This window comes from Penicillium crustosum, assembly GCF_028827405.1.
Source record: "Penicillium crustosum strain IBT 35664 chromosome Unknown utg000001l_segment0_segment0, whole genome shotgun sequence".
NCBI lineage: Eukaryota > Fungi > Ascomycota > Eurotiomycetes > Eurotiales > Aspergillaceae > Penicillium > Penicillium crustosum.
In genome coordinates this window covers 1,647,431-1,673,976 of record NW_026623122.1, presented here as the reverse complement: position 1 = coordinate 1,673,976, position 26,546 = coordinate 1,647,431, and the positions used below count along the sequence as shown (strand labels likewise).

Genomic DNA, 26,546 nt, shown 5'->3' with positions numbered 1-26,546 from the left:
GTCCAAGGCATCCGTGTGGGCAACCGGCTGGGTGATTCTTCGTGCCGATCTGTTTTGTAACTTACAGTATTGTATTTATGTATTTACCATACGCAGTACCCCCCGGTTGCCTTTTTTGTTTTGATATTTCTATCGCTTTCGTCCCCTTCCCCCTTTTCTCCGATATTTCATGCAACTGTGGAACGTTCGAACATCTTGAAGGATTCCATACCCCCTGATGCCAAGTCAATTTTTATTTTTTTTTATATTTCGTAACCGCGCCTGTCAAGAGACAAGAGAGAGACAATAGCCGCCCCGAGCTCCCCCAAGATTTATATACTCCGCCTCACTTTTTTTCCTATGCAGGACTTGCTATAATCTCAATATGATCTGCAAGAGATTGAAGAAATATGTCTTGTTTGAAACGGCTGATCCCTCAATCATTTGACAGCCTTACCCCAACGGTGGTAGAATTCAAGTCTACTCCGTCATTGCCCAACAGCGTCCCAATTGTCTCCCAAACCCTGATGTGACATGCATCGCCTCTAATGATTTGGGAAAGTCTTCGGGTTAACGAGTGACCTCGTTTGCCCTTGCAGCGCTGGGGCATTGGTTTCTCTGTCACCGCTCTTTTGGCTACTATCACTGAATTTAAACCACACCGGTTCTTTTTGGCCAAGCCTGAGGGATCATGGCGTTTTTGGCCAAAGAGCCTTTGTTTTTCTCCCAGCTGGCCCACCTGGGCACTAGGATGACCCCGGGTCTTGCGCTCCTTCGCTCTCGTTTCCGCATCCACTTCGAAGTGAAGATTACCGCTTTTCCTCTTCGGTTCACCCTAAAACGAGGCAATTCTTGATCAAATCGGCGGTCTTTCAAGGTATTATTGGGCGTGCAGGGGATAATTATATTGCCCTCACACCATTATTAGCGGACTCGGTATTAAATCACCAGTAAATGGGGTTCCTTGAATGCCGGTAAGAGGTCATCATGCAACAGACTGGCAAATGGGCTGATGTATGATTGCTAACGGGATGTCCACGAGCGTTGGACCACATGGCCTTGTTGAACTGTCAAAACGCCCAGGTGATAACTTGACTTTGATGGGGTTGGAGCTATGGCTAGGGGTTATACTGCTACCTAGTATTCCCCATCTATCTCCATCTATACCTAATTTCAGACAAAGTAATACCTATTTCTAAACTTAGAAAGTTACTATGTGGTGGGCCTAACACGAATGTGGATAACCTGAGCCAAGATACTCCGTTGTGAAGGCTACAATTGAAATACCCAACATCAGTTACCTTGTCGTTTAAAATCTCCCTAAACCCAATACTTTTACATCCATTAAAACTAAAACAGGCGGCTTGGCAGGATGGTGGTAGTGCACTTTCTATCAGAAATCTTAGGCAGCCCTAGAGGGCTGCCTGAGCCTATCACCTAAGCGCCCGTAATGATTAGAGCGTCCGGGTGTTTTAAGGGGCCCTATGAAACCAATAGTACTGCATATAATGTACGGAGTAGTCAGTTTCAGTTCTATTCAATATCCAATAAGATACATATAAGATACATATATTCCAATATAACAAAACAACTTGTTGTCCAACCCTGCGCCACCCAATACCAATCTGGGTCGCAAGTTGCACCGAGGCAAACTTGTACTCCATACGCCCTCCACTTAACCCAAAACAAAGGGATCTAGCCCCGTTGGTTCTACCTCCCTTCCCGAGAAGCAACTTAAAATGCAACTGCTGCAAGGGAGTGATGATGTGATTATTGTAAGCCACACGGAAGGAAGCAGGCAGGAAATACATAAGTGGGCGCACTTACCATCACCCGGGTAAATGTCTGTTTGTCACACCCCTGGATGAGAACTGCCCTGGCAGTACGGAGTACAGAACATGCAGTCTGCGGTGTATACTCCGTATACCTAGTTGGTTTCCGATATTTCATATGTTAGTGTAATAAGCTTGCATGGAATGTGCGTCGGGCTCTAGCGTCTTACGAAAGCGGGGAAGATGGGCACATTTTGCCCGGGTGAAAGCTACGTGGGCAAACTTCGAAATGACTTCTAGAGCTCGAAGGACTCGAATGCTTAGATTGCATGGAAAAGGGGGGTTGTGCTCGGCTACAAAGTATATGCCATTGGTGAGCTTGTATTGTGCATTTGTATGGAGTTTACTTGATTAGGCAATGATTCCAATGGTCTCGGCTCTCGGCCTAGTTTACCTTCATATGATTTTCATTGCTTTGTCTTGAGGATAATGGATGTCATTTTGGAGTGTGAGGCAACTTCATGTAACGTTACTATTAACAGGATTTATTGGAACTAGGCTTCCTCTAAGCTCCGCCCGGGGTGGGGGTCGCACTATACCAACTTCAGTCGTCTCTACGGAGTAGTCATTTTGCTTTTCTTCGGGATAAGCAATTCAAGGCAGATACAATATTAACACGTGTCTGGTTTTGGGATTGAGGGACTGGCTGGGAACATAAATAGTCGGTACTATGGCCCTATCAGCAACTTCACCCTAGGCAGCTATGTAGCTGTAGGCAGTTGACCGCTATTAACATGCATTTGCTGCTCTGTCAGCTGAGATAATTTTCTAACCACTTGTAGGTCTGTCTTTAGAAGAGCCTAACGGGACTCGTGTGACATGCATATTCTCACCCCTCATCGGAGCCCGAGATATCTGAGCGCATATGAAGAACATGGAAACCCACGAAAAAGAAGGACAAAAAAATTGCATAGTATATAGGCTTTTATCTAATTTTGTACAAAGTAGGAATGACTCTACCCGCCATTGAGATAAATCATAAATCTTTGTGCGGTACGTATGAATTCATCTGCGAGGCTGCCAGCCCCATCGGCATTAAGATACAGCTGCAGCTGCAACCTCTTGAGAAAGTTTATTTTGATGACCAATGAGATCGTTGGTGGAGGGATGGCTTCCTAAAGGGTTAAAAGGCCAATGTTATAGGTCCAAGTACAGAATACGGAGTACTGTTCGACGGGTCGTAGACTTGGGATAAATGCACAATACAGAAGATGAGATGTGGCCAATAGCAGCTTTGAGTATATTCTTATATAGTTAACCTCTGAAACCAATCGTTGAAACCAGTTGTAGACAAAGCTATACGCTAGTTACTGTTTCTAATAAAAGGTGGAACTATATATTTCGAGACTGATAGCTCCAAAGTTGTGAACGGGCTGGACTCTATGATGAATTCCATGACAAATTTGAAACAGCAATTAATTCCACAAGAGCAGAATTAATAATTACTGAAAAGAAGTGCTTGAGCTATACGATATCTAAAATATATATTTAGTGTTTTCATGAAAAGGGGTGAGACCAAGACTGAACGACGTCATAGAAGCAACATTTGAAAACAGCTGTGCCCAAAGTATGTCGTATGCTGTAACAAACCAAGTTTCCCACCGTAAAACATCTCAATGGAGAGGCTTTAAAGTCTCACCCAACCTGAATTAATGAACTCCCTCCGCCTTGCCGCGCGACACTTGAAACCAACACAGCCGATCCCCACTTGCAGACCAATCATCAGCATCACAAAAGCAAAAGCAAAAACAGCCAATATGTCAACATTCACAATCCCCAATTCAAATCTCCATGTGAATAGCATCCCGGATCTAAGCCAAAATGATTTACTTTCATTTCCAGCCTTCAAGGTCTGGATAACAACCCTCCAGCAATCCCTAGCGCGACAAGAACACCCCTCGCACGAGTTCCACAGTGACCCATATGTACTGCGCAAAATCGACATCCAAGCCGTCGACCGCTTCGGTGGCGGTCGACTAGGCTTCATCAAATTGAAAGCGGAGGTATCCAATGCCCAGGGTGAGACTTTGCCCGGTAGCGTATTTCTGCGGGGGGGCAGTCTCGGCATGTTGGTAAGTTATTGTCTATTTCCACACGATAGGGGATTTCCCCTTTTGTTTTCTAGATACATCCAGGCAAAGAAATGTTTATTACGCCCTAGCCTCAGCCCCAGGCCCAGCCCCAGGCCCACCACTAAAAGAAAGAAATGTGTTTTGTTTTCTAATTTCATGAATAGCTTATCCTCCAACCGGATGATATACCGTCCCCAACTGAGAAGGATAAGCGCGCTATCCTGACCATCCAGCCCCGCATCCCAGCAGGTTCGCTGTCCTTCCCGGAGATCCCGGCTGGGATGCTTGATGACAGTGGAACGTTTGCTGGCGGGGCGGCGAAGGAGATCCAAGAGGAGACCGGGTTGTGTGTCCAGCAGGAGGATTTGATTGATATGACTTCGCTGGCGCTGCAGGCTGCGCAGGAACCTGGTTATGGTGAGCGCCTACAGAGTGCTGTGTATCCGTCTCCTGGCGGGAGTGATGAGTTTATTCCATTGTTTTTGTGCCTGAAATCTATGCCTCGGAAGGAGATTGAGGAGTTACAGGGGAAGTTGACGGGATTACGGGAGCATGGGGAGAAGATTACACTCAAGGTTGTTCCTTTGGCGGATTTGTGGAAGGAAGGGCTTAGGGATGGGAAGACTTTGGCTGCTTGGGCTTTGTATCAGGGATTAAAGCAGGATGGGTTGCTTTGAGTGGGAATAACATGTGCAAAATGGGTATGCCAGGGTGTTTGCTTGTATCAATGTATGGCTGTGCTACATGTCAGTGAGATATGACACAATTCCTAGCTCACAGTCTCCATTTCTTCGCCAGCTCAATTCCTTCGGCTAGCGTTCCAACCCTGGCGTCAATAGCATAACCCTCTTTTTCAAGCTTCTTCATCTCGTCAAACAGTGAGTTCAATGGAACAGTAAAGCATTCGATGAACTCGTTATCCTCAAGTTCAGGCTTTGGGTTCTTGTTCTCGGGAAGGGACATATCAACCCGGACGTGGACCATATGCAGGTTGGTATTGCAAAGTCCTGGGTCTGATCAAGTCATAGATGTTTGTCAGCGTTCAACACCCGAAAAGGTCAAATACGCAGATGGAAGCAAGTAAAGATGGCGGTCACTGCCTACGTACCGTTATACATCACTGGACTAGTCTGCTCCGCCACACCAACGTAACCAGTCTCCTCTTTGAGTTCTCGAACAGCACACTGCTCAGGCGTCTCACCTGCATCGATTAGTCCCGCAGGAACCTCAATAACGACTGCATCAATTGGGGGCCGGTATTGCTTCTGCAGAAGGAGCTCTGAGCCAGTATCTTTGTTCAGAATAGCGACAATCCCAACGCCATCAAGATCAATACCGGCAGGACGGGTCTAGGCAAACGCGGTTAGCATTAAATCCGAATTTAAATTTCAAAAAACAGCGGCTCTGAAAGGTTGCGCGAAATTTGTGGTAATGAAGATCGGCCAATGCATCCAATACACATGACAAGGCAACCAATGGTCATGTGGTATCGGTTGATACGGGATCGGGCAACGCCCGGGTTTAAGCCACCTAGAGCAGAGGTTCCCGAGATCGGGGAGCCCCACCAATGCTAAGCACCATTTGCCGATATAGCTGAGGCTGGATCTTATGCTACCCATGTAGGTGGCCCTCGTGGCAGTCCCGCGGGCGTGTCACTTGGATACTTGCGCCGGGTGTGATGCATATACCCCGGACATCGATCAACAGCGCAGCATAACGGGGTAAGCACATAATAGGGCGGAATGAGTCTTACCGTGCGCTCAGCTGATTCCCATGTTCGCTCGACACCCAGGGGGTCAGTGTATGTTGTCTTGATCATTCGAGCCCAGCGGGCTTCATTGGGGTCCTGTTTGGTAAAACGCGTCAAGTCATGCACCGTCGCGGTTTTGGTAATGTTGGCCCAACTCCGTTTTACACGCAGTTGACTGGAAGTTTATTGCCGAATAGACCCTCGGGGAGATTGGAGTAACTTACCAATGGTCCCCGCGAGATGAGTTTCGACTTGGCCTGCGTGCGAGATGACATTGTCACGGGTTGGCAGTGATTTAGATCGGAGAAGTGGGAACAAGCCGAGCTTCGATAATGGTGTACAAATTATTCGTCCAATGGAGGACTAGACTGATATTGCTAGACCGTCAACCAATCCAAACGAGGGCAATGGGGGGACCTTGGGAGGGGTGATGGCGGGGTGATGGTGGGGTTGGCCCTTATCTTATCGGTCTTATATTGATGGATGTCTTCGATGTTATATTCGTTCTTAAGATGAAAAAGAATGGCACATGTACCCTACGGGATATGAAGTAAAAACTAGAACCGAATCATGACAAAGTATTGTTAAATTGTATCATTGCGCATCGAAACCTGTCTATACAAAGACGGAAGATACTAAAAAGTAATGCACCAGGCAAAGAAGAAAGTAGCAATGACCGGACACAGTCCAGTCTCGAGCAAGACTTCTCACTCTTGTGTCAAAAGAAATGGAATCATCTTTTGCTAACAGAAAGTGTCAAGAGAAATCAAGAGTCCACGCTACACGGAGTAGCGTAAAACAAAACCAAAAAGAATAATAGAAAGTGCTTCATAACGACCATACGCTCGCTATCATAAAATCGTGGGCGTACAAGCGTCATTAGCCAGAGTGCGTTTAAAGGCTCGACTGAACATCAACGGAGACATCATTCTCGATATCCTTCAGACGATCCTCAAACTCAGACCAATGGTACATGACGGTCTTTGCGCCAAGATCAGTCAGGGCCGCGGCCATCTGCTTTTGTGTCTCTTCACCATTGTAGCTGCCAACGTAAGCGATAACATGGATACCAGCACGAACCGCCGAAAGGGCGCCAGACTTGCTGTCCTCGATGGCAACGGTCTCGGAAGCAGTCTTGCCGACCTTCTCGAGAGCATGCAGGTAGATAGCGGGGTCGGGCTTGGAGGTGGGTTTTGGTAGAGAGCTGGCAGCGCTGAAGACCTTGTCCTCGTCGAAGTACTTGTCCTGACCGACCTTTCTGATAGAAGCGAGAACGCGGCGCAAAGCGGAAGACGAGACAACGGCAATATCGTACTTCTTCGCCGCGTAAATCTTCTCCAACTCCTCGGTGGCACCAACACAGGGCCTAGCCTTGGCGTTCAACTTGGCAATGACCTTGTCCTCTTCCTTCGTGACATATTCCTCCAACTTCTCCGGATCGATCTGGAAGTCGTACTTCTTCTGTAGGGAGACCATCATGCCGCGGAAGTTCTGGCCGACAAAGTCTTTGATAAGCTGCTCGCCGGTGTAACGATCAGGGATGTTGTTCGCCTCCAGAATCTCATTGGCCAGGTCGGCGCAAGCCTCGAAGGCCAGCTCCTCTGAGAGGACCAGAGTGTTATCGCAATCAAAGAAAATTTCCGTGATCTGCAAGTCCAGGTTAGCGTCGGTAGGTTCTTATTGGAGACACCATGATATTCGCACCTTAGTCATGATGAAGGTACGGAGCGTAGGTCCGGGATGTTTGTTTATTGAGATGGGGAAATGCGGGTAGAAGTGTAATATTTGAAGAGTATTTGATCTAGTATGATCTAGGAGAGTGAATGCAGGTCAAAATGAAGAGTAGAGGAATGTCTGGGCAAAACAAGGAAATAGGCGATTGGAGTATTTAAGTCCAAAGGCAAGAGCCGACCCCAAAGGAAATGACGCCGCGATCACAATCTCCAAGGGGAAACCGGGCCAGAACGGGAGGGGCTGGTCATTGACGTGGGGCAGGAAGTACCAGATACCTCAAATTGGCCTTGTTCTATTGTGTAAAAGCAGGTTTCTAGTACCTCAAATCTGGGGAGATGGTCAGGTATTCAGCCAATAAAAAAGCACAGACCTATCGAGCTAGTCTGGTTACAGCCTAGTGTACTTTTTCTACTCCGGGCAGGTGCGATGGTTTCACCTCGCAGTTTCTCGCGTTTTCTCGCATTTTCTTTTTTTCTCACCGGCTTATTCTCCTCGATGTTTTCTCTTCGATATTTGAAATTAGTCTTGATATACCATCCCGTGACATGATTTTATTCATGGGCACTCTACTCAAGTGACTTTTTATATGCAAGTAACCTTCTCACCTGATGTCTATAGTGTACAAGATTCTAGATTGTAAATAGGTCATTTAATTGGACCGCACTAGATACGATTACCTAGGTATACATCAGCCTACTAGGTCCAAGCTCATGCACGGTCATGTCTCCGTCTTCTCTCACTGTCTCCCCACTATCCTCCGAGGGGAGACCGAACTCCAATTCGCAAAGAAACCCGGGGGACGGAATGATTGAGAACCATACATCATACACAAGCATGTAGGCCCGATGTTCCGCTCGTTGGTCCATCTTCCCGTGTCATCTCATATAACCGGCGCGGTCAGACAATATCGAGTACGGAGTATGCACTTGGACGTTCAGAGCGTGCTTGGCGGGGACTAAGAGAGGAACCCGACGTTAACATTACCTCGGTATAGAGTACATATAGTAGTACTATTCCAGTTCCGGTGAGCGATGAGCGATTTGACTGCTTTATACCTCATTCTATTATCGCCATGGTCAAGGGGTTAGTCTATCATTATCTGGTGTTAAGGGGAGTTGTGCCCAACCTACAATCATTCTCGGAGCGCGACAGTCCGGAAGCTAGCGTGATAGATTCTCTATTAATTTTATCCAGCAATCATTTCATCTCATTTCCGTAGACAGATTTACACAACCAGGAAGAACCAGGAACCATGTAGCACGACTGTATACATCGTACGAACCCGGGTCCACCTCTTCGATACAATCACCATGATTGGCCAGACCCAAATCCCAAAATTGCCAATTCCACAACGGCCTTCCTTCACATTCGACCCGAAGACCAAAAATAAAAACCGCAACATAACATCTCGTCAAATAAAAAGCAATCTAACCAGCACGACTCAGCGGATCTCGGGCCAAATCGCCACTTTGCACTGCCGCAACCCCGAAGCGGCTTCTAGTACAACCCCGGAGTACGACCTGATACCAATTTGAATTCGAAATATACTTGGCACTAACAGCTCTAGCCAAAAGAGGGCGAACATGGGGTCTTCCGATACTCTCCCGACCCTGGAGTCCCTTCATTTCCCGTCAGCGCAGCTGTCAATCTCCCAGACGCTTTCGTCTCTACGTCGATCGGCGCTGTCTGTCGCCAATCGGCTCCAGTCTATTGAGACCGATGCCACCTTTGCGCAAGAGGTCGCTGACCACTATGGCCTACCTCTGGTTGCTAATGAGCGCTGCGGAAGCTGGTATATCCCGCCCACGGCCAAGGCCGGCAGTGCTTATTTCAAAAGCACCGATGGCCACACCGGTCAGTGGGATTTTAGCTTTCGCAGGTTGAACTTGCAGTTGCTCCCGCTAGCCAGGGATCATGGGGGGTTAGTCTAACTTCCTTTTCACTGTCTTCTATTGCTTATGGATTTATATCTGTGTTGGAGTGCTTTTGGTTGGCGTTTATTGACCCAAGTATAAACCATGGCAACAACTCCATCACTGCATGATCCTCTTAAGAGCCCACAGAAAGAACGCAAGGAAGCTGACTATGTTTTCTTCGATGCTGCAGCTGTGTAATTGTGGACTCAACTCGCCGAGGAAAACGTATGTGCCACCTCTACCTACACTATTCCCAATTAGAGAATTATCCCGCCTCCCTTACCCAGATGGTCACTATGCATATTATGGCTACAGCCAAGCCTCGAGCCCTCTATTAACCCGCCGCTAGTGATGCCAGACGCATTATCAAAAACCGTCCCAATCTGGAGCGCCGTTCTAAACAGAGCACTGTTCCCATCCGCAACTGAATACCACCCAGTCCGCCTCCCACCCGATTATCTGGGCGCATCGGAAGAAGCGCAAATCGAGAATCGAATTGAAGGGTTCGTGCATTCCCTAAAGGTACGCATGTGTGACATTAACATGACTCGGGCAAACCAATGCACCAAACCCCCTTCCTTATCTGGGCAACAGTAGCTGATACTTGATACCTCCCCCAGAGCCTGAAACTCGACCTGGACAATTTGCGCGAGCAACTCGGCAAACCCATCCAGATTGCTTGGGCCAATAGGACGTATTTTCACCCGGAAGGTCTGCAGACAAGCGGTGACTACAATCTACTCGTACTATGCTCCGCTTCCAGGCGCGTGCATGGCGCCGAAATGTCCGAGGGCGGATACATTCAAGGCGCGGGCGATGATAGCGAGGCGTGGGCGCATGGACTGACGCCGCCAGTCTTCTGGGCCAATCAGGCTATTTTGAAGAGTACACCTGAAGACGAATTGCCGGAGCTTATTGATCGGCTGGTGGCTGAACACAAGCTGCTGGATGTGGCCCAGGACGCAACACTCATTTCCCCCACGCGCAATTTGTACATTGGCTCGGGAGTGGGGGTCGATGCTGGAGGTCGGTATGATCTTGTCATTGACTGCAATGGGAGTGCTGCAGATGTGGAGGGAAATGCGAAGCGGCTCAATTTGGGCTGTGATTCTGGGAAACTGGGAAGTCGGGATCTACGAAAATGTCTGGAGAAGGTGCGTGAGTTTATTGGCGCTCGTCTTGGGGCGGATTCGTCGCTATCGGTGCTGGTTACTTGTGAGAATGGGAAGGATCTTTCGGCAGGGACGCTGCTTGCGATAGTTTGTCTGTTTTATAACGACGAGGGTATGTATGCAATTCTCCAGGTGGTCTGGGTGATGGATTCAACGCTATGTGAAAAAGGGAAAAATAACTAATTGTTTTTCACAGGCGGCTTCGATGCCTCCCTTAGCAAACGTGCGATCAGCAAGCAGTTCATTCGACAGCGTCTAGCCTGGCTCGTGTCGTCGAAACATGACGTGAACCCGTCTCGCGCCACGCTTCAATCTGTCAATGCTTTCCTGATGCAGCCGCCGGATTATTGACCTCGAGCAATGTGACTACATTGCATCGCCGGGTCGGGCCTGATTGGGTTCGAATCGCCTGGGTCATTAAGAACATGCTCCAGAGATCGCTCATTCGTTGTCCACAGCCTCCACGATAGCGCCGGCACTGCCCTGGTCTAAGGAATCCAGCACAGCCATATCCTCCACACTGATGTCGAAGCTGAAAACATCTGTGTTGGCCACGATTCGTTCGGGGTTGTCGGTCTTGGGAAGAGGCACCCAGCCCTTCTGCAGCGCATAGCGGATCAAGACTTGCTGAGTGGACTTGCCGTATTTCTTTGCGACTTCCACTAGAGTTGGGTCGTTGGCTTTATAGTTTCGCACGATGGGGGAATATGCCTCGACGATAATGCCGTTCTTCTGGCAGTATTCGTCGATGACGCGCTGCTGGCACCACGGGTGGAGCTGCAAAGATAGAATGTCAGTGATCACGATCAAACCAAATAGTTACATAGCTACCTATGTAGATATAAGAGTAGTAATAGAAGCAAAAGTACCAACCTCGATTTGATTAACATGAGGCGGGAACACTTGCGCATATGAGCGCATCTCCTCGATGTGTCCCACACCGAAGTTGCTCACACCGATACTCCTCGTCTTGCCCTCCGCGTACAGTTTCTCAAGCGCCTGCCACAAAAGCTTCCGCCCAGCAGAGCCCGAGCTGGAGGAGTGAATCAAGAACAAGTCGACATATCCATCTGCGCCGCCGATCTTGTGCACAGAAGCCAGCAATTTATCGTAGGTAGCCTCGAGCGAGGCTGCGGGGCTAAGGATCTTAGTCGTGACGAAGATCTGATCCCTGGGAACGCTAGTGGTGCGCAGTGCCTCACCAACTTCCGCCTCGTTGGCATAGAATTGTGCTGTGTCGATGTGTCGGTAGCCTGCGTCCAATGCCTTCAGGCAGGACTGCACGCACTGGTTGGTGGGGGAGCGGTAGACGCCGAAGCCGAGGCGCGGGATGCGAACACTCGAATTTGGGAGGGGGAGAAGGTCGGTGATCTTGAACGAGGCGGACATCTTGGAGTGATTGAGAGGTATTGTTGTTTGCTAAAAGGAAAAAAAAAGTCGAGTTGGAGTTCTAAGTGCTTTCAAAAGAATAATCTCCTAGCCCCGCTTTGCGAAAATGAGGTCATTTCGGATGACTAAACTCCAAACACCACCGCGGCTTTGCGGCATCACTCTTTCTCCAGGGCAACAATAATAGTCTCAACGCGCAAATAATCAAGTCAAATTGAATTTTCGTCTACTTTTCTTCTTGTTTAAGAATCTCTAATCTCGTACCTGTTTACAAAAGTTTCTCATTGTAAAAACTTGTTCCTGCATTGTACCTTGGCCACCAAAGAATTGCGTGATGCCATTTGATTGGGCTTACATTTGGTTTTATAATGCTACATATTGCGCCATCGAAGAACAGTGCGGGGATGGCTCCGAATTTACTAATGTACTTTGTCTAAGGTGTTTGAAAAGGTCAGATCAACAGTGGTTATGATTTTTGCTCAACCATAGTAGACACATGCACTTATGTAGCTCCCCATGACTTGCCATGAGAAGCCTACACAAAACCTCTATAGTGACGATAACTCTTTTTTTTACAAAGGTTCCATAGAACACCCTGAGAGGAATTGAAAGGAAGCTGTTCGTCAGCTCTTATCGCCAGACAGAGGGTAAAAGTAATGAGAATGGCCTTGGCAGTGGTAGTGAATGGTTTCATGGCATCAAAAGCGACATAAATAGAATAAAGGTGAAGGTCTCAGGGCCATTCAATTCAATGTTCTAAAAAAATAATTTAGGAATGGTTGCGAACCGTTGCCTCACGAAAAAAAAAGTTGGTTTTCTTAAACACAAGATCAATCTATGTACCTAGGGGGGGTTGAAATACCGAATTGTCACCTAGCTTTGACATAGATACTCTAACCCTTTTGAAACGACTAAAAGACAGCCGTATTGCACTTGATCCGGTGTAAAATCCGAGGAAAAATGACACGATAGTCCACACAACATGTTTGTAGCTTTCTAACCTTTTGGCTTGATTCGTTTGGGACTTCCCAAAGGCATGATAGAGAAAAATCGTTGTAGTTAGCTGTCGGACTCTTAACTAAAGAGGGAAGAAACATCGGGAGGTAAATAACCTTTAGGCATTCCATGAACGAGTTCCATGGTTAAGCCTAAACCCCACCAGCCACCCCACATCTGGGGGGTTTTCTGATATCTACATAAAAGTACCACACCCACAACACTCCTATCAAGTCTCTCAACCTATTGGGTGACTCGCTTAGAGATGTTGTTTGGCCGTTCATGGGTGATGGGAAGGAGAGATGGAAGGCGAAGCTGTGATGACTATATATTTCATACAATGGCTATTTATACAAGATTCATATTCACACTTGCATTTACCTGTCACCGAGGCTGAATTTCAAAGCAGTCCTGGAGATATCAATGATCGCATAAGACATGACATTCCAAATTCCAAGGTTAGGACTGGGTCACACCCAGGCGGATATCATTCAGATGCTTGAATATCTTGATGACTTGGCCAGGATGTGAGAGATCAACCAAGGACCACTTCGCACCCCGCATAATCTTCAATAATACCCATAGACCCACGAAAACAATGACCTGGTTCAATAAATTGCAGTTAGTCCATATAAACTGAATTTTATCACGATGCACAATACTCTCTTACCGTCAGGTACGATGCGAGGAATGGTAAAAGATGGAACCCATTCCACAATGCAGCCCCGTTTGCGACTAATGAGACAAAGATACAGCCCAACAAGGATAGATATGCTGTAAATGGCTGTCTATGACTGCGGTATGGATACTCATCATGATTCTCCTCGCTCCAGCGCTGGACGTGGGGGACCTTGTCGCGTTCGAGGTAATGACGATGTTGAGAAATACTAGGGGAAAGAATTCTCGTTAATATTGCGAATATTCAACAGCCGAATCGCCAGACGAACCAATGGTAGTAGCGAATAAACGCCAGACACTCGCACGCCCAGACGATTAAAACCGCAGAGTATGCCATTTGGCTCAATACCTCCACAAACTATTCGCTTTTATTAGCTCTGAATTCGAAGCGAGGGGGAATTAAGCTATGTCCTTACCATATCCACGGAGGCTCGGCTTCCCTTCAAGGTTGACTCAGTTGTTTTTTCAGAGGATTGGGTTTTGTTATTTGCGCGGATCAGTTGCAGAAATGGCACCCACCAGAACGCAACCGCGGAGAATATCATAGCTCGCAGGGGAACCTGTCGTCTATCCGTTTTGCCAAACCACGCCAACACATACAGATACCACCTTTGGCCTTTTCCTACATCCAGACGACTTGTTAAACCAAACAAGGTTCGAGAGGCGACATATAGATTGGTAGCAGCACAAGAGAGGCACGTGAACACGAGGAATGCATTGAACACGTCTGCCATGTGCGGAATATTGGAAATTTTGGCAATGGCAACGAATGCAGCACTGTTCGAAGGTCCAGCACAGCTAGGATCTAATGAAAGCCAACTGAGCCGAGGGAGATCGCAACTAGTCCGCTCTATATCAAATGTTGCGACCAACCCACTGGTGGTATAGGCGACCATCGCAAGTAAAGGAATAAATCTAGCGGAAAACTTGAATGATTTCCCGATATAGGCGTCGTTAGACCGGATTTTCGACGTTTCGTCTGTGGGCTGTGGCCATTTTGCCTCCAGGGCGGAGGCAGCAACAACTTCAACTCCGGTGTAGGCAAAGGTTGCTATCGAAATGCTCATGCTGATATGTCAATTAGTAATTTGAGATGAGTGAACCCTTGGACGCATGTTACGACTCACAGTAAAGCAGTGCCCCAGTTATTGGCCGCCCGTGTATCAAATTCGGTAGGAAAAGCCCAATCTGATGATATTAGTACTTCAATATGGTAAGCAATATATGAGATGGTAATCATTGCTTACACTTGGTGCGCAAGGGGCTATTATCTGGACCAGCTGCTCACTGTTAGCACCTATTCTCAAAAAAGCACACACATCCAATGAAGGATGTTCGTGAAGCACTTTACTAACCTCCAAGGTTGATTGCAATTAGTGTCACGATGATAACACCAAGAAATAGTATCTTGATACTGCCTGTTGCCACTTCCAACCAACCATAGATCTGAACACTCGTTAGCTGACATGTTCTTGGAACAACTCGCAACCATTTTCATTGGTGAACAATGACGGGTAAAGATTACCTCAATTCTTATGGCGTTGAAGATAACGAGCATCAGTGGGATCCCAAAATATATAATGCAGCCTTGTATAACCGGACTATCATTAAAGTAATCCCAAAAGCTGAACTCCGCAGCGGAGGTTGCCACCAGTGTGGAGAAAGACATCGAATACACAAACCTTTTGTAGTTGTCAGCGTCTCTCATGAATCCTAGATTTCACCGGTCCTTTGGGTGAAATTTGGTGTCTTTAGGAGGGGGAGAGGGCAGTTTACCAATATGTAATACCGACCGCGATCCCTAGTTCTTCGTCGACAAACTGGCTAACATATACTGACAATGCACCAGGTATTGGCCAAATGCAGAGCATTTCAGTGATACATTGCATGACACCCCATGTTAACACTCCGATGAAGAGAAAAGATAGAACCACCGCCAACGGTCCACCAAGTTCAAGAATCTGACCCCCACGCCAGTAGAGGCCTGTACCGAGAGTTGCGTTGACTGTGATCATCTATTTCTGTTAGCCTTCCCCATTTCGAGGTACCAAATATGACCGATGTTGCCTATTGCAGTCGATGATGCAGGAATGTCCCCTCTCAAGTTCGGAATTTCGGAGATCTTCACATACAAATAGATGAACGCCTCTCAGTGCCCTACTGACGGTCCGTTCCCTGCCAAGCGTGACAACAAGGTGTATATCTGGGAGCTTGGTGATACGCATGGTGTCATCTGGGTTCGTGGAAGCCAACGATGGTGAGCTTATTAAGCTCAGAGAATCATTTGGCGGGCAAAGAGAGGAATCCTGAGATTGTGGCTGTGGACTTCCAGCTGGGATTTGTTCTACCATTCGGGTGGGCAAAATACCAGAGAGCCAGGGCCGTGCCCATTCTGCCAGCTCTATCAACTGTGGCTCTGCCGGCTGCGACATGATGCAACAAAGCGTATATATATCCTAGCTAGGATTACCACACGTTGGAATGTTCAAAGCAAGGGCAAGGGCAAGTTCTTCGATAAAGTATATAATATTGAGCCGCATTTTAAGCACAATGGAGTTAAGCCCCATGAACAAATTGTGGATATCGAAAGCTTCTCCCCCTTACCTGTAGTTGCCTTCAAGATCGCAGGTTGAACCCGGGTAGTGCTGATGCATGAAATCCCGGTCATATCACAAAGCGGAGATGATACCCCCATGTGGAATAGTGCCGCATTATCTCAAGACAACTCTCGAATCAGCGATACCTGATAGCCCGCACAAAATTGCAACGGATAAGCAAGGCAAAGATCGGCTTTGTGACATGGCAGTGCAATCACCAGGGTTTCAGCCGCAGCTTAGGGTTTATCATGTCCCCCGTGTTTGGTCTGGAGGAAACGCAACTCGCAAAGTAAAAGATTGCAATCAGTTCGAAAAATCATGCCTGGAAATCTTCAAACCACGAGTTGCCGCTACTTGCGGAGAGACAGACTTCAGGATTTGCTTGAGCAATTGTTTCCTGGACAAACAGACTTTGGTATTATGGTAATTCGCCTGAAACTCGTACATCGGGCGCAAGGCTGACTCGCACGTTCTAGCTTCTAGAAGACCAATGGATCTTCACTGCCCCTAGAATAGTGGATCCTGTAAGTTGTGATCTATTGCCCACCCCGAATGAAGTCCGTCGCTGACACCTGTTCTCTGACAAGGCTGAGCTTGAGTAAGAGATGTTCGGTTTCGATGTCGAATAAGAAAGCTGACATGGAAGTAGTTCGGTTCAGGACGATTAGCCTAAGGCTTGTGGTGTGGCAGGGCCAGAGGCCACTGAGTAGGGGCGCAGTGGAAGGCATATCACGCAAAGTGGACATAAGGGTCCAGCGGAGTAGCGGTTCAATAAATCCACCCCCTAGATCTGATATAATGCTCAAAATCCTAAATTTCACCAACCCCACTCTTGTCATTCTCTCTGAAAGTTACACATAATGACTTCGTTTGATAATTATTGCCTAGACAACCCGGTTGAACCCGTACAGGTCTTTGAGGTCGGACAGGATACGACATCATTCCCCACAAGAGCCTCATATCAACGATCAGACCTTCGCACGGTAGAGGATACAGCAACTTTTCTGAAAAACAACCAGAACAATACTTACAAATGTCGCCTTGTGTATGTCAAATCAATAACACCCCTTTCCTCTGCTAATAATTGATAGGTCAATATGTCAACGCACTTCCCGTCGACAATTGCAGATCACTAAACCGATGCTTGAACTCATTGTTGCGGGGCACGGGATCGGTCCATCATTCTGGGGAGTGCCATCCTGCTTTTATCGGCGCACCGATGACTTCGAGGTCGTATTTTGCCTTCCATTTACAGAATCCTGCTCTGGCTCCGTGATTGGTATATGCCTTTAACTCGGTTGACATCGATCATCTACTAAAGTGAAGAAACAGAAATATCTTACACTCTAAGATACCCCGAGTACAAGCCACAAGGGAATACATGGGTTATTCGTCAGACTGGAATCTACCATCGATACGACAAAGCTACATCCCAAAGTCTTTTCGTACTGTTCAATCCCACGTCACAATCTAAAGTGCATTTAGACGCTGAGAACTTGCTACGCAATCTTTGTCTTGAAGTGGAATCCGATCCTTTTTGGCTACACCGGCTCTTGTTCGCCACATACTTCCCTACATGGAGGAAATATATCGCCGTACAAGAACACCGATTTCTACCCCTTGCACGCAATGCGAGCGCCAACCTAATTGGCGGGGAGTTGGGTCTGGGCTACGATAGCCTCAGGACATTGACTAGCCTGCAGACCCAATTTCTCGAAGTTTCAACCATCTTAGCATCAGCGATAGACCTCCTCGATGACATTTGTACCCTTATTAGCTCCGGGTCAGTGACCTCAACAAATCACGCTGGGGTTCACTTTTACAAAAATCAGCGTCGAGAGTGCGTTGCAAGTTCTCGTAATGCTTCGCATTTGCAAGAGCGGGCACAGATTGTCTCAAAGCTACTGGCCGACACTTTGTTGTTTCGGGATCAGGCCCTGGCAAAGGAGCAAAACTCGAACATGTTAAAGCTGAACAAGTCAGCAGTATTTATCACCACTTTGACGTTGGTATACCTTCCGTCATCATTCTTGGCTGTCAGTATCCCTCTTCTGATTTTCAACATATCACAACTGCCAGACCTCGACTGACATTCTCTCACAACAGACTATATTTGGTATGAATTTCTTCGATATGGACCAAGCCAACAATCGTATTGTTGGTACGCCTATGATATGGATATTCTTTGTATCATCTATTGCCCTGACGGCAGTCACGTTCCTTTTATACTACTGGTTATTGAGCCGTGATGGTGCACCGTTCCGCGGGCTTGCACCGAAAATACGAAGTAGCCCAACTTGGACTATCGAAGGAGTGAGAAGGCGCTTTACAGGTGGCTCCAATGTCAGTATGGAGTTGCAGGATTGTTCAGCTTGAGAAACAAGCTTTGATAATCGAAGTCCTTGGATTGGAAGGTATATAGAACTTTTATGCATATGGGCCAGCAACCCCGGTTCTAAACCTGAGCTCGAGATATATGCATAGGGAGAGACGGAGAAAATGTACATTGCGTGTGGGAGTAGTAAGAAGATACCAAAAAAGGATAGAATTATGAACAAGAAAAGTCTATGCCACCGCTGAACTCGATATTGACTTGGACACAGTGATTTTGTATATACGACACTGATCCGCACCCCCCAAAGCGGCAAGAATAACAACACTATCTTCTTCACTGTGGACAACTCTCTCAGCAAACTCATCGCTGTATCTCAGGCCTGGGAGTTCAGCAAGTTCCGTCACAGAAATCCTCTTATCCTCGGGTGTCGGTATGGCAATCTCCAATAAAAGCATCGTGTTATGGGCCGCGCGCCTCCCTACCGCGAATATTTTCTCGTCATTTTCACCCATCATCAACTTAAGTACCCGGTAATTCTTGATGTCGACTTTTGCAGCACTCGTATCCCCTTGTCCGAGACTTCGGATGTGCAACTGTTTTTCTCGGGTGATAAGTACACAGGCATGGGGCTTTTGGATAAATGGTGTGAAAGTGGTAAAAAGACCAACAGTGCTGCTAGTGTCAAGGCCCTGTATGGGAGAGATTAGATATATAGAAAATTTTCAGGTTGGAAATTGGAACCGAAGACTTACTTGTGGCTCGATAATGAGCTGGCATAGCTGGTTAGATCGAAAGGACAGATGAATGACGGGAATTTCGTGCTTGTGATTCGGACCACTTCGCTGTGGTCGGAAAACCATATACAGGTCGTCATCTGTTGCAAATGATAACTGAACAATGTCTGCTGCTGGCCAATCAAGTTTATACCTTGGCTTCCACTCATGCGGAGAATTGAGGTAGCCAGAATATAAGGACCCTGAATTCTGGTCTTCTTCTTCGTTACTGACAATGCATGCCACTCTCTGACTTCCAGGCGCGAGAGCCACCTTTTTAATCTCAGGCAGTGTTGGCAGAGAGACTCGAACCGAAGGTCTGAGATTGACATCCATATTCGACCCTAGTTTGAAGATATAACACTATTGAAACTCATTAGACAGGAATAAAAGCAAAGGTAAGTGAGAATAAATATTCTTACTTGGACAGTGCCCCCCGAGGTAGAAGCTATCAAATTTCTTGTCGTCAGGCTGATGCTCTTCCAGCGACACCCTAGTGTCGGGATCGGATATTCTGCGGCTGGGTGTATACCATCAACCCCCTCTTGTTCCAGAGATTGCGAAGTGTAAAGCGAAATTTTGATGTCAGTCCAAAACGCAATAACAGTTCCATCTGGGGAGATCTCGCAGCCTTTGAAGGGCTCAGAGGTACTCAGATCCCAATACTCAACGCGTCTGTCAGTGGCGGGATCTTGCCTCTCACGCATTAAAGAATCGATGTGCATTCTCTGTAGTACCCTGGCCAGGCCGGGCTCTTCCTCTGACAAACGCGGATTCGCCTCATTTCCTAACCTCCCGTACTTCCGAAATGTGTGAAGCAATTTATCCTCTAATTGCTGAGCGTTGCATCTCTTCGATTGTTCTGGCTGAAGAACCTCATGCACTAGATAATCGAGCATCGATTTCACCGCTTCTCCTTCCTTGGGGCTTCTCTGTCTCGCTTTCTTTATCAGTTGGTCATGCCATAGTGCGACCGCCGGATTGATTTTTGGTCGACCGAACAGTGGATTGGTGACAAAGAAGCGATCATAGCCGTCAGCGCTGCGATGACTTGCTCTTCTCATTGCATATTCTACCACGCCAGAGCTGCCCTCCTCTAAGTACGTGAAAACAACACTGAGGACACATCCTAAAGACCAGATATCGCTCTTTTCTCTCATTGTTCTATGTTTCGAAAGGGTCTCGGGCCCAAGATAAGTGCCGTCTCCGCGTCTGTTGTAGGCCGCCGAGGTTGGTGCATCCCTAGGCTGTTGGGACCTGGCAAACCACCCGCCAAAGTCTTTCTCCTTCTCCTGTCCATGAGATCTCAATTTGAGGCTAGACATGCCGAAGTCACTAATCTTCCAAACGGTTTCCTGCCTGTCCCCAACATTTTCGAAAAACACCAAAATGTTCTTTGGCTTGATGTCCATATGGTAACAAACCATCATGTCCCCTTCGGCAGTCCTCATGCCACTGTGGAGAAATTCCAGCCCACGTGCGAGTCCTCGAGCTGAATTGATTATCTGTGTCTTCTCCATAGTGGTATTGGGCCTGGCTCGATGGTCTTCCCTCATGTAGGCGCTCAGATCGCACTCGGCGAGAGGCATAAAGATGCTGTAACTATTTGTCGACCCAATGACGAGGCTACCGTAAATATCCACGATATTCGGACAGGTTCGATCGCAGGCAAGGATTTGCTTCAAAGTATCTTTTTCCATGTGCTTGGTTGGTTGATAATCTTTGCGCGCCATTTCCGTTGGCTGTTCATTTCTTCCTCCAAGGGCCGGGTCGAAAAAATGCCCCTTTGCGATCTTCACTTGGTATACAGCGCCTTGTGCTCCATCCCCCCGAAACTTCTGCTCTAGGTAGGGTAAACACTGTCGGTCTGGGCTCTGAATCCGAACTTCTGTTTTTTTGCAAATCACGATAGGGCAAAAGCATGCTTGTTGTGTTAGGAATTCATCCGGGGTGACTTGTTCGCCAAAAATCTCCGTGAGTGTCTCACGTTCCGCCGGCAGAGAGCAAATCTCTGGTGGCCAGGCCCTTTCGGCTAACAGCTTGGTGGTGAACGCTCGAGTAGCCTCGATGCTGCGGGATGCGAAAATGAGAGTAGCGAGGAAATTGTGAAGCTTCCGTTCTCCTAGTTTGCGGATCAAGTTGTTTTCGTCAAAATCAAAGTCAAGATCATCATAACCGGTACTTGGTATATCGCCCAATTGAAGACTACGAAAAAAGTGTCGCAAAACTTCTGGCTGTAGCACTTCTTCCGCGGTGCCATAAGGAACAAATCGGCCTCCCTCATGGTTTTTTTCCATCCTTTCCATGATTTTCACATATATCTCATCCCGTAGTTCATTGTATTGAGTGGATGCCATGCTCGAGTTCATATTCTGGTTCACTGGGCGAATGGGGCTGTTTTGATGTTAGACATCCATCAACCATAGAAAAATTGTAGGATGAAATCTAAAACTAGTTACCTTGAAGGTACGGAGTAGAGATTACGGAGTAGTAGCCTGGGATTATCAATATGGTCTAATTTGGAGGTAACCTTGGAATGTTTCCTATACCCTGCATAATCTTGCGGCTGACCTCGGCTTGTTCAGCTGAAAAGCACCGCAGATAAGACTAAAAAGCAAATATTGTTAGCCCAATATACATATGTACTACGTAGGCCACGCCGTTTTACCCCTGAAATATGCTGTTTCATGTATTGATAGTCAATGCTAGAGGTCAAAGAGTTGACCCAATTTTTTTTTCCCAGCCTGAAAACCATGAAATTATTGCCTGTAATTGCTGATTACTGTACGGAGTAGTATCTCCCGAAATTGCAAAAGATACACGTATACATATGTAGGCTAGAAGATCCCCGTGGGAGCCCGGAAACCCGGGTTTTACGCCACCGGGGCTTTGTTCAGAAATATTTACCATGTTCGAATAGGAGGCTCGTGGACCATATGGTCCATATCATAATCCACTGTAATATGCAAGCCACCTTCGTTGACATGCATAATATGATTTGTGATTCTAGATGTTTGCGTCACTGTGTCAACCCACTCGTTCCCCGGAGCATCTAAGAATTATCCATTCTTTTTGGGAACATAACTTAAAACCCAGTTTTGGAAAGGCCTATGTGGCATTATGATTCATATACACATCCATGGATATGCCCAGGTAGGCTCGTCTCTTGTCTCTTCCCATTATCCTGCCAACCTTCTTGCCATCCTTCGGGAAGGAGCGACGTCCCCACCTGTGGGTATAACCCCCCCTCGCCCCCCCTTCCAAGGTTCAATTCGGCCTATTTGATCACCGGGATCCTCCACAGAACCTCATGCTGATCCGTGCGACTATGATGTCCGTACATATATGTATGTCTCGACTGTGCCTGTCTGCCGGGTCTCTACTGGTCCATCCTAAACCAAAAACTGTACTAGGATTATGGTAGTTGCTCTCTTTATGTATTTATATCTGTTCGTCAATGTCCTTGAATTCCCTAGGATTCCATTCTTCTGCTCAAGAGGTCGCAGTGATTTAGTTTCGAGCACCAACAACTAAACTATCTACTGCTGTATCTTGGCTATTCAACTTCATTGTCGCTGAAGTAACATCGGTGGTATTAGTTGGGGATACATCTTTTTCCTAGTGTGCTATGGTACTAACTTGGTATGTGCTAACGATATATTTCTTTTTTCCCGAGATAGCTTAACGCTCACAGAAAAAAATCGATGAGCTTTTCCCATCATCAAACTCAATCTTCGACACCGTTACCGTGGCAAAAGAATCGCCGAAGCATGACCATCATGAGCCATGCGCGAGGGAAGAAGGCCAGGAGTCTGCTAGTCACATGTGGGGATAACAGATAGAGTCGCATAACGGAATATGCGGTTTTTGTTGTGTTTCCTATTTCATATGAGGACTGTATTTAGAGTGACTCAATTATAATACTTGGAAGTTATTTCATACGTAGTTTTAAGCCTGCTACTCGACACGTACATCCATAAGGCAATATCAGATACGTTGGTTTGAATTGCAGCTTTGATATAAGCCGTCAAAAACTTAGAACCAGCCCTGGAGACTACGAATCAATGATTTGGAGGCACTCATTCCAGGTTTCCAGGGCTGGGCATGCATATAGTGCCCAACGGTGCCAGAATAGGCATTTGGAAATCGACCTCCAACATATGCAACATCTAACAGAAAAGGGGGACATACTAGCTTCGATTTTCCACCTATCCAGAACAGCTAAGCAGTCCTCATAGTATCCATCACCTCATATAAATCTCCCAGTTAAAAGACAAAGGGGGTGTAAACAATACCGATCTATACTTAGAAGTGGGTCCACAAGGGATGCAGCTGCAAATTGTCACTTAATAAATTTCCTAAACTTCCAGTTTCAACTATTCTTGTCATCCTTTATCTTTCAAGTTTATGCCGATAAAGTGATTTCTTTTCTTTCGACTTCAAAAGGAAGAAGAATCAAGAAACACGGTTGCTCGGGTGATCTTCAACTCCGACCTGCGGGACAAACACCCCCCCACCCCCTCGACATTATTTCCCCCTTTGTGCCCCATTGTCTGATCTCCAGTCCGAGTCGGAAACCAAGTCTTTGAGCCTCTCTGATCATCCTAGTTCTTTTCTTCTCAACCCTAAACCCTGTTTGCTGTCACCTCCCGACACTATCATTGCCAATCGGCCCTGAATGTCTCCGCCGTGAATCGAAGATGTTGACGGTTGAGAAGCAGTGGATTAATGTGCAGCAAAAGACCTTCACCAAATGGTAAATCCCCTATTCCGTTTTCTCTCCATATGATCTTCAGCTGACGCGTAATGTTAGGCTGAATGACAAGCTGAAGGCACGGGGCTTGTCCATCGAGGACTTGGTCACTGACCTCTCCGACGGCGTATGTCCCACCTCTACCCCGCTCACTAATTTCGAATTGCTGATCGCATACTAGGTCATTCTTATTCACCTCCTCGAAATCCTTGGAGGAGAGTCCCTCGGTCGATATGCCTCGAAACCCAAACTGCGCGTACAGCGCTTCGAAAATGTAAACAAAAGTCTTGATTTCATCAAGGGGAGGAGGATTCAGATGACAAATATTGGCGCAGAGGACATTGTCGACGGCAATCAAAAGATCATTCTCGGTTTGATCTGGACCCTGATTCTGCGGTTTACGATCAGCGACATCAACGAGGAGGGCATGACTGCAAAGGAAGGATTGCTACTCTGGTGTCAACGAAAGACGGCATGCTACGACGATGTAGAGGTTCGAGACTTCTCATCCAGCTGGAACAATGGCCTGGCCTTCTGCGCGCTCCTCGATATCCACCGACCAGACTTGATCGATTACGACTCGTTAGATAAAAGTGACCACCGTGGAAATATGAAGCTGGCCTTCGAGATCGCATCCAACGAAATCGGCATCCCGGACCTGCTTGACGTGGATGATGTATGCGACGTACCCAGACCCGATGAACGCTCCCTCATGACCTACATCGCCTACTGGTTCCATGCTTTCTCCCAATTGGAGAGAGTCGAGAATGCTGGGCGACGAGTGGAGAAATTTGTCAACAACATGCATGGCGCATGGGATATGCAGAACTCGTATGAGCGCCGAGTAAAGGAATTGTTGCGACTGATCCGTGGCCAGCGCGATCACTGGAAGGCCTCGTCGTTCGAGGGAACATACAAAGACGCCAAAGAACAATCATATCAGTTCTCGCTCTACAAGCGGAACGAGAAACGCCAATGGGTGGCCGAGAAATCTGACCTAGCTGCTTTGCTGGGCAATATCAAAACCAAGCTGGGTACATATCGACTGCGCCCTTACGACCCACCGCAAGAACTGAGTCCAGAAAACTGCGACAAGGAGTGGGAGATCCTTACCCGGGAGGAACATGAACGCAGCCAACTTATAAACGAAACAATCCGTGACATCAAGAACAAGCTTCGCCGCTCCTTTGCTGACAAGGCAAATGACTTTGCACTGACCCTAAAGACCTTGTCATTGGCGATCTCCGGATTGGATGGTGACGTTGAGGACCAGCTTGATCATGTTCAAAAGTTAAATGGCAACCTACCACCCCTTGACGCCTTTCTCGACACTATCGCAGAATTGGACCAACAGTGCGCGGAGGCCAATATTGAAGAAAACGACTTCACCACATACACCCTGGACGAGCTTGCATATGAGCTGAGCCTCGTCAAATCCAGCATTTCAAAGAAGCTGGCATTCCTTGACAACCAGATGGTTGCCCGTAACATGACCAATTTGACCCCTATTCAATTGGAAGAGTTTGAGTCGGTATTCCGCCATTTCGATCGCGACTCTTCTAACACGCTCCATGAGCTCGAGTTCTCCGCAGCGCTGGCCAGTCTGGGACTGGTCTACGACGAGGATGAGATGCACCAGGTCTACGTGGAGGTCTGTGGGGCCAACCGACTGTCACAGAATGCTGGAGTCAGCTTCGAACAGTTTATTCGGTTTATGGTCAGCGTGACAGAGGATCAAAATACAGCTGAACAGGTCTTCCAGAGTTTCAAGGAGGTTGCCGATGGCAAGGTATGTGAAACGTTTCTCTAATATCTAAAAGTGCTCTCAGGCTACCGTCACTAACTTCTTTTGCAGCCCTATGTCACAGAACTGGACCTCCGACACTCGCTTATTCCAGACGATGTTATTGAGCACCTGGTTAAAACGATGCCTACACATGAGGGCCCCGATCTACTCGAGGACCGGGAGTTGGCCAAATATGACTACATTAGCTTCATGGAGAAAATGCGAGAAGTAAACAAACATAATGGGAGTGAGGAATAAAAGGTATCATGGAGATTGATATTTGCGCAGCATTACTGGTGATTATGGGGGATTTGCACTGACTTGGTGTTGCTGTGTTTCTGGTGTTTTCAGGGAGGATTCTCATGTTTTTTTGAAACCCGGATCTCTCCCTCTTTTTTTTTACGGTTCATCTTGCATCCTGGGGTTCGGAGGTTGTTCCTCTTTTAACATACGTATTGTGTTGGTGTATACTTTTCTGTTTGTAATGATCAGGATACCATGTGAACGTTTTCAACTATCAAACTCTAGGTAGACGTGGAGTCGGAATTGGAAAATCGAGAATAGCCGAGATACTTTAATATGAGATAAGAATATGTAACAAGTTGTTGTACGAAGTACAAAGGAAAGCCTTCAAGCTATTCTGGGTCTGATCTGTAGATGTGGATACTGCCAATCATTGCCGTATTTACACAAAGCATGTCATGTGACAGTCCCCAGATCCATTGGAGCTGATGAGAGATGATCCTGCGACCTTATTGTATTCCTTGACACCTCTCGATTCTTT

The 26,546-nt window shown here is 47.0% G+C and overlaps 10 protein-coding genes across 10 annotated transcripts; 5 read left to right on the top strand and 5 right to left on the bottom strand.

Annotated features, from left to right (window-relative positions):
• Positions 1-3,463: 3,463 nt before the first annotated feature.
• N7487_000644 (putative NUDIX family hydrolase) lies at positions 3,464-4,560 on the top strand (the record flags this gene model as incomplete). Its single annotated transcript, XM_056868392.1, has 2 exons — positions 3,464-3,883; positions 4,048-4,560. The coding sequence occupies 2 exons, from the start codon at positions 3,464-3,466 to the stop codon at positions 4,558-4,560; spliced, it is 933 nt and encodes a 310-aa protein (XP_056733176.1).
• A 97-nt stretch (positions 4,561-4,657) lies between these two features.
• Positions 4,658-5,970, bottom strand: N7487_000643 (MutT/nudix family protein; the record flags this gene model as incomplete). Its single annotated transcript, XM_056868391.1, has 4 exons — positions 5,858-5,970; positions 5,637-5,729; positions 4,992-5,232; positions 4,658-4,896 (listed from the first exon to the last, which is right to left on the bottom strand). Exons 1-4 carry the CDS (start codon positions 5,906-5,908, stop codon positions 4,658-4,660), a joined length of 624 nt encoding a protein of 207 aa, XP_056733175.1. The 5' UTR covers positions 5,909-5,970.
• A 557-nt stretch (positions 5,971-6,527) lies between these two features.
• On the bottom strand, positions 6,528-7,346 carry N7487_000642 (HAD family hydrolase; the record flags this gene model as incomplete). Its single annotated transcript, XM_056868390.1, has 2 exons — positions 6,528-7,280; positions 7,338-7,346. The coding sequence occupies 2 exons, from the start codon at positions 7,344-7,346 to the stop codon at positions 6,528-6,530; spliced, it is 762 nt and encodes a 253-aa protein (XP_056733174.1).
• Positions 7,347-8,950: 1,604 nt separating this feature from the next.
• On the top strand, positions 8,951-10,806 carry N7487_000641 (initiator tRNA phosphoribosyl transferase family protein; the record flags this gene model as incomplete). Its single annotated transcript, XM_056868389.1, has 5 exons — positions 8,951-9,288; positions 9,474-9,508; positions 9,642-9,805; positions 9,904-10,567; positions 10,652-10,806. The coding sequence occupies 5 exons, from the start codon at positions 8,951-8,953 to the stop codon at positions 10,804-10,806; spliced, it is 1,356 nt and encodes a 451-aa protein (XP_056733173.1).
• Positions 10,807-10,896: 90 nt separating this feature from the next.
• Positions 10,897-11,844, bottom strand: N7487_000640 (aldo/keto reductase family protein; the record flags this gene model as incomplete). Its single annotated transcript, XM_056868388.1, has 2 exons — positions 10,897-11,232; positions 11,329-11,844. The coding sequence occupies 2 exons, from the start codon at positions 11,842-11,844 to the stop codon at positions 10,897-10,899; spliced, it is 852 nt and encodes a 283-aa protein (XP_056733172.1).
• Positions 11,845-13,299: 1,455 nt separating this feature from the next.
• N7487_000639 (uncharacterized protein) lies at positions 13,300-15,950 on the bottom strand (the record flags this gene model as incomplete). Its single annotated transcript, XM_056868387.1, has 9 exons — positions 13,300-13,443; positions 13,511-13,727; positions 13,788-13,876; positions 13,935-14,586; positions 14,646-14,706; positions 14,874-14,964; positions 15,044-15,200; positions 15,295-15,533; positions 15,651-15,950. The coding sequence occupies 9 exons, from the start codon at positions 15,948-15,950 to the stop codon at positions 13,300-13,302; spliced, it is 1,950 nt and encodes a 649-aa protein (XP_056733171.1).
• Positions 15,951-16,433: 483 nt separating this feature from the next.
• On the top strand, positions 16,434-16,783 carry N7487_000638 (uncharacterized protein; the record flags this gene model as incomplete). Its single annotated transcript, XM_056868386.1, has 4 exons — positions 16,434-16,538; positions 16,592-16,639; positions 16,703-16,713; positions 16,765-16,783. The coding sequence occupies 4 exons, from the start codon at positions 16,434-16,436 to the stop codon at positions 16,781-16,783; spliced, it is 183 nt and encodes a 60-aa protein (XP_056733170.1).
• Positions 16,784-16,975: 192 nt separating this feature from the next.
• On the top strand, positions 16,976-18,491 carry N7487_000637 (uncharacterized protein; the record flags this gene model as incomplete). The annotated part of the gene is made up of 4 exons (XM_056868385.1): positions 16,976-17,160; positions 17,207-17,394; positions 17,448-18,151; positions 18,195-18,491. 4 exons carry the CDS (start codon positions 16,976-16,978, stop codon positions 18,489-18,491), a joined length of 1,374 nt encoding a protein of 457 aa, XP_056733169.1.
• Positions 18,492-18,680: 189 nt separating this feature from the next.
• On the bottom strand, positions 18,681-21,580 carry N7487_000636 (uncharacterized protein; the record flags this gene model as incomplete). Its single annotated transcript, XM_056868384.1, has 3 exons — positions 18,681-19,139; positions 19,203-19,586; positions 19,646-21,580. 3 exons carry the CDS (start codon positions 21,578-21,580, stop codon positions 18,681-18,683), a joined length of 2,778 nt encoding a protein of 925 aa, XP_056733168.1.
• Positions 21,581-23,857: 2,277 nt separating this feature from the next.
• N7487_000635 (alpha-actinin, sarcomeric (f-actin cross linking protein)) lies at positions 23,858-26,124 on the top strand. The gene is made up of 4 exons (XM_056868383.1): positions 23,858-23,979; positions 24,037-24,103; positions 24,158-25,765; positions 25,832-26,124. Exons 1-4 carry the CDS (start codon positions 23,924-23,926, stop codon positions 26,018-26,020), a joined length of 1,920 nt encoding a protein of 639 aa, XP_056733167.1. The 5' UTR covers positions 23,858-23,923; the 3' UTR covers positions 26,021-26,124.
• Positions 26,125-26,546: the final 422 nt, after the last annotated feature.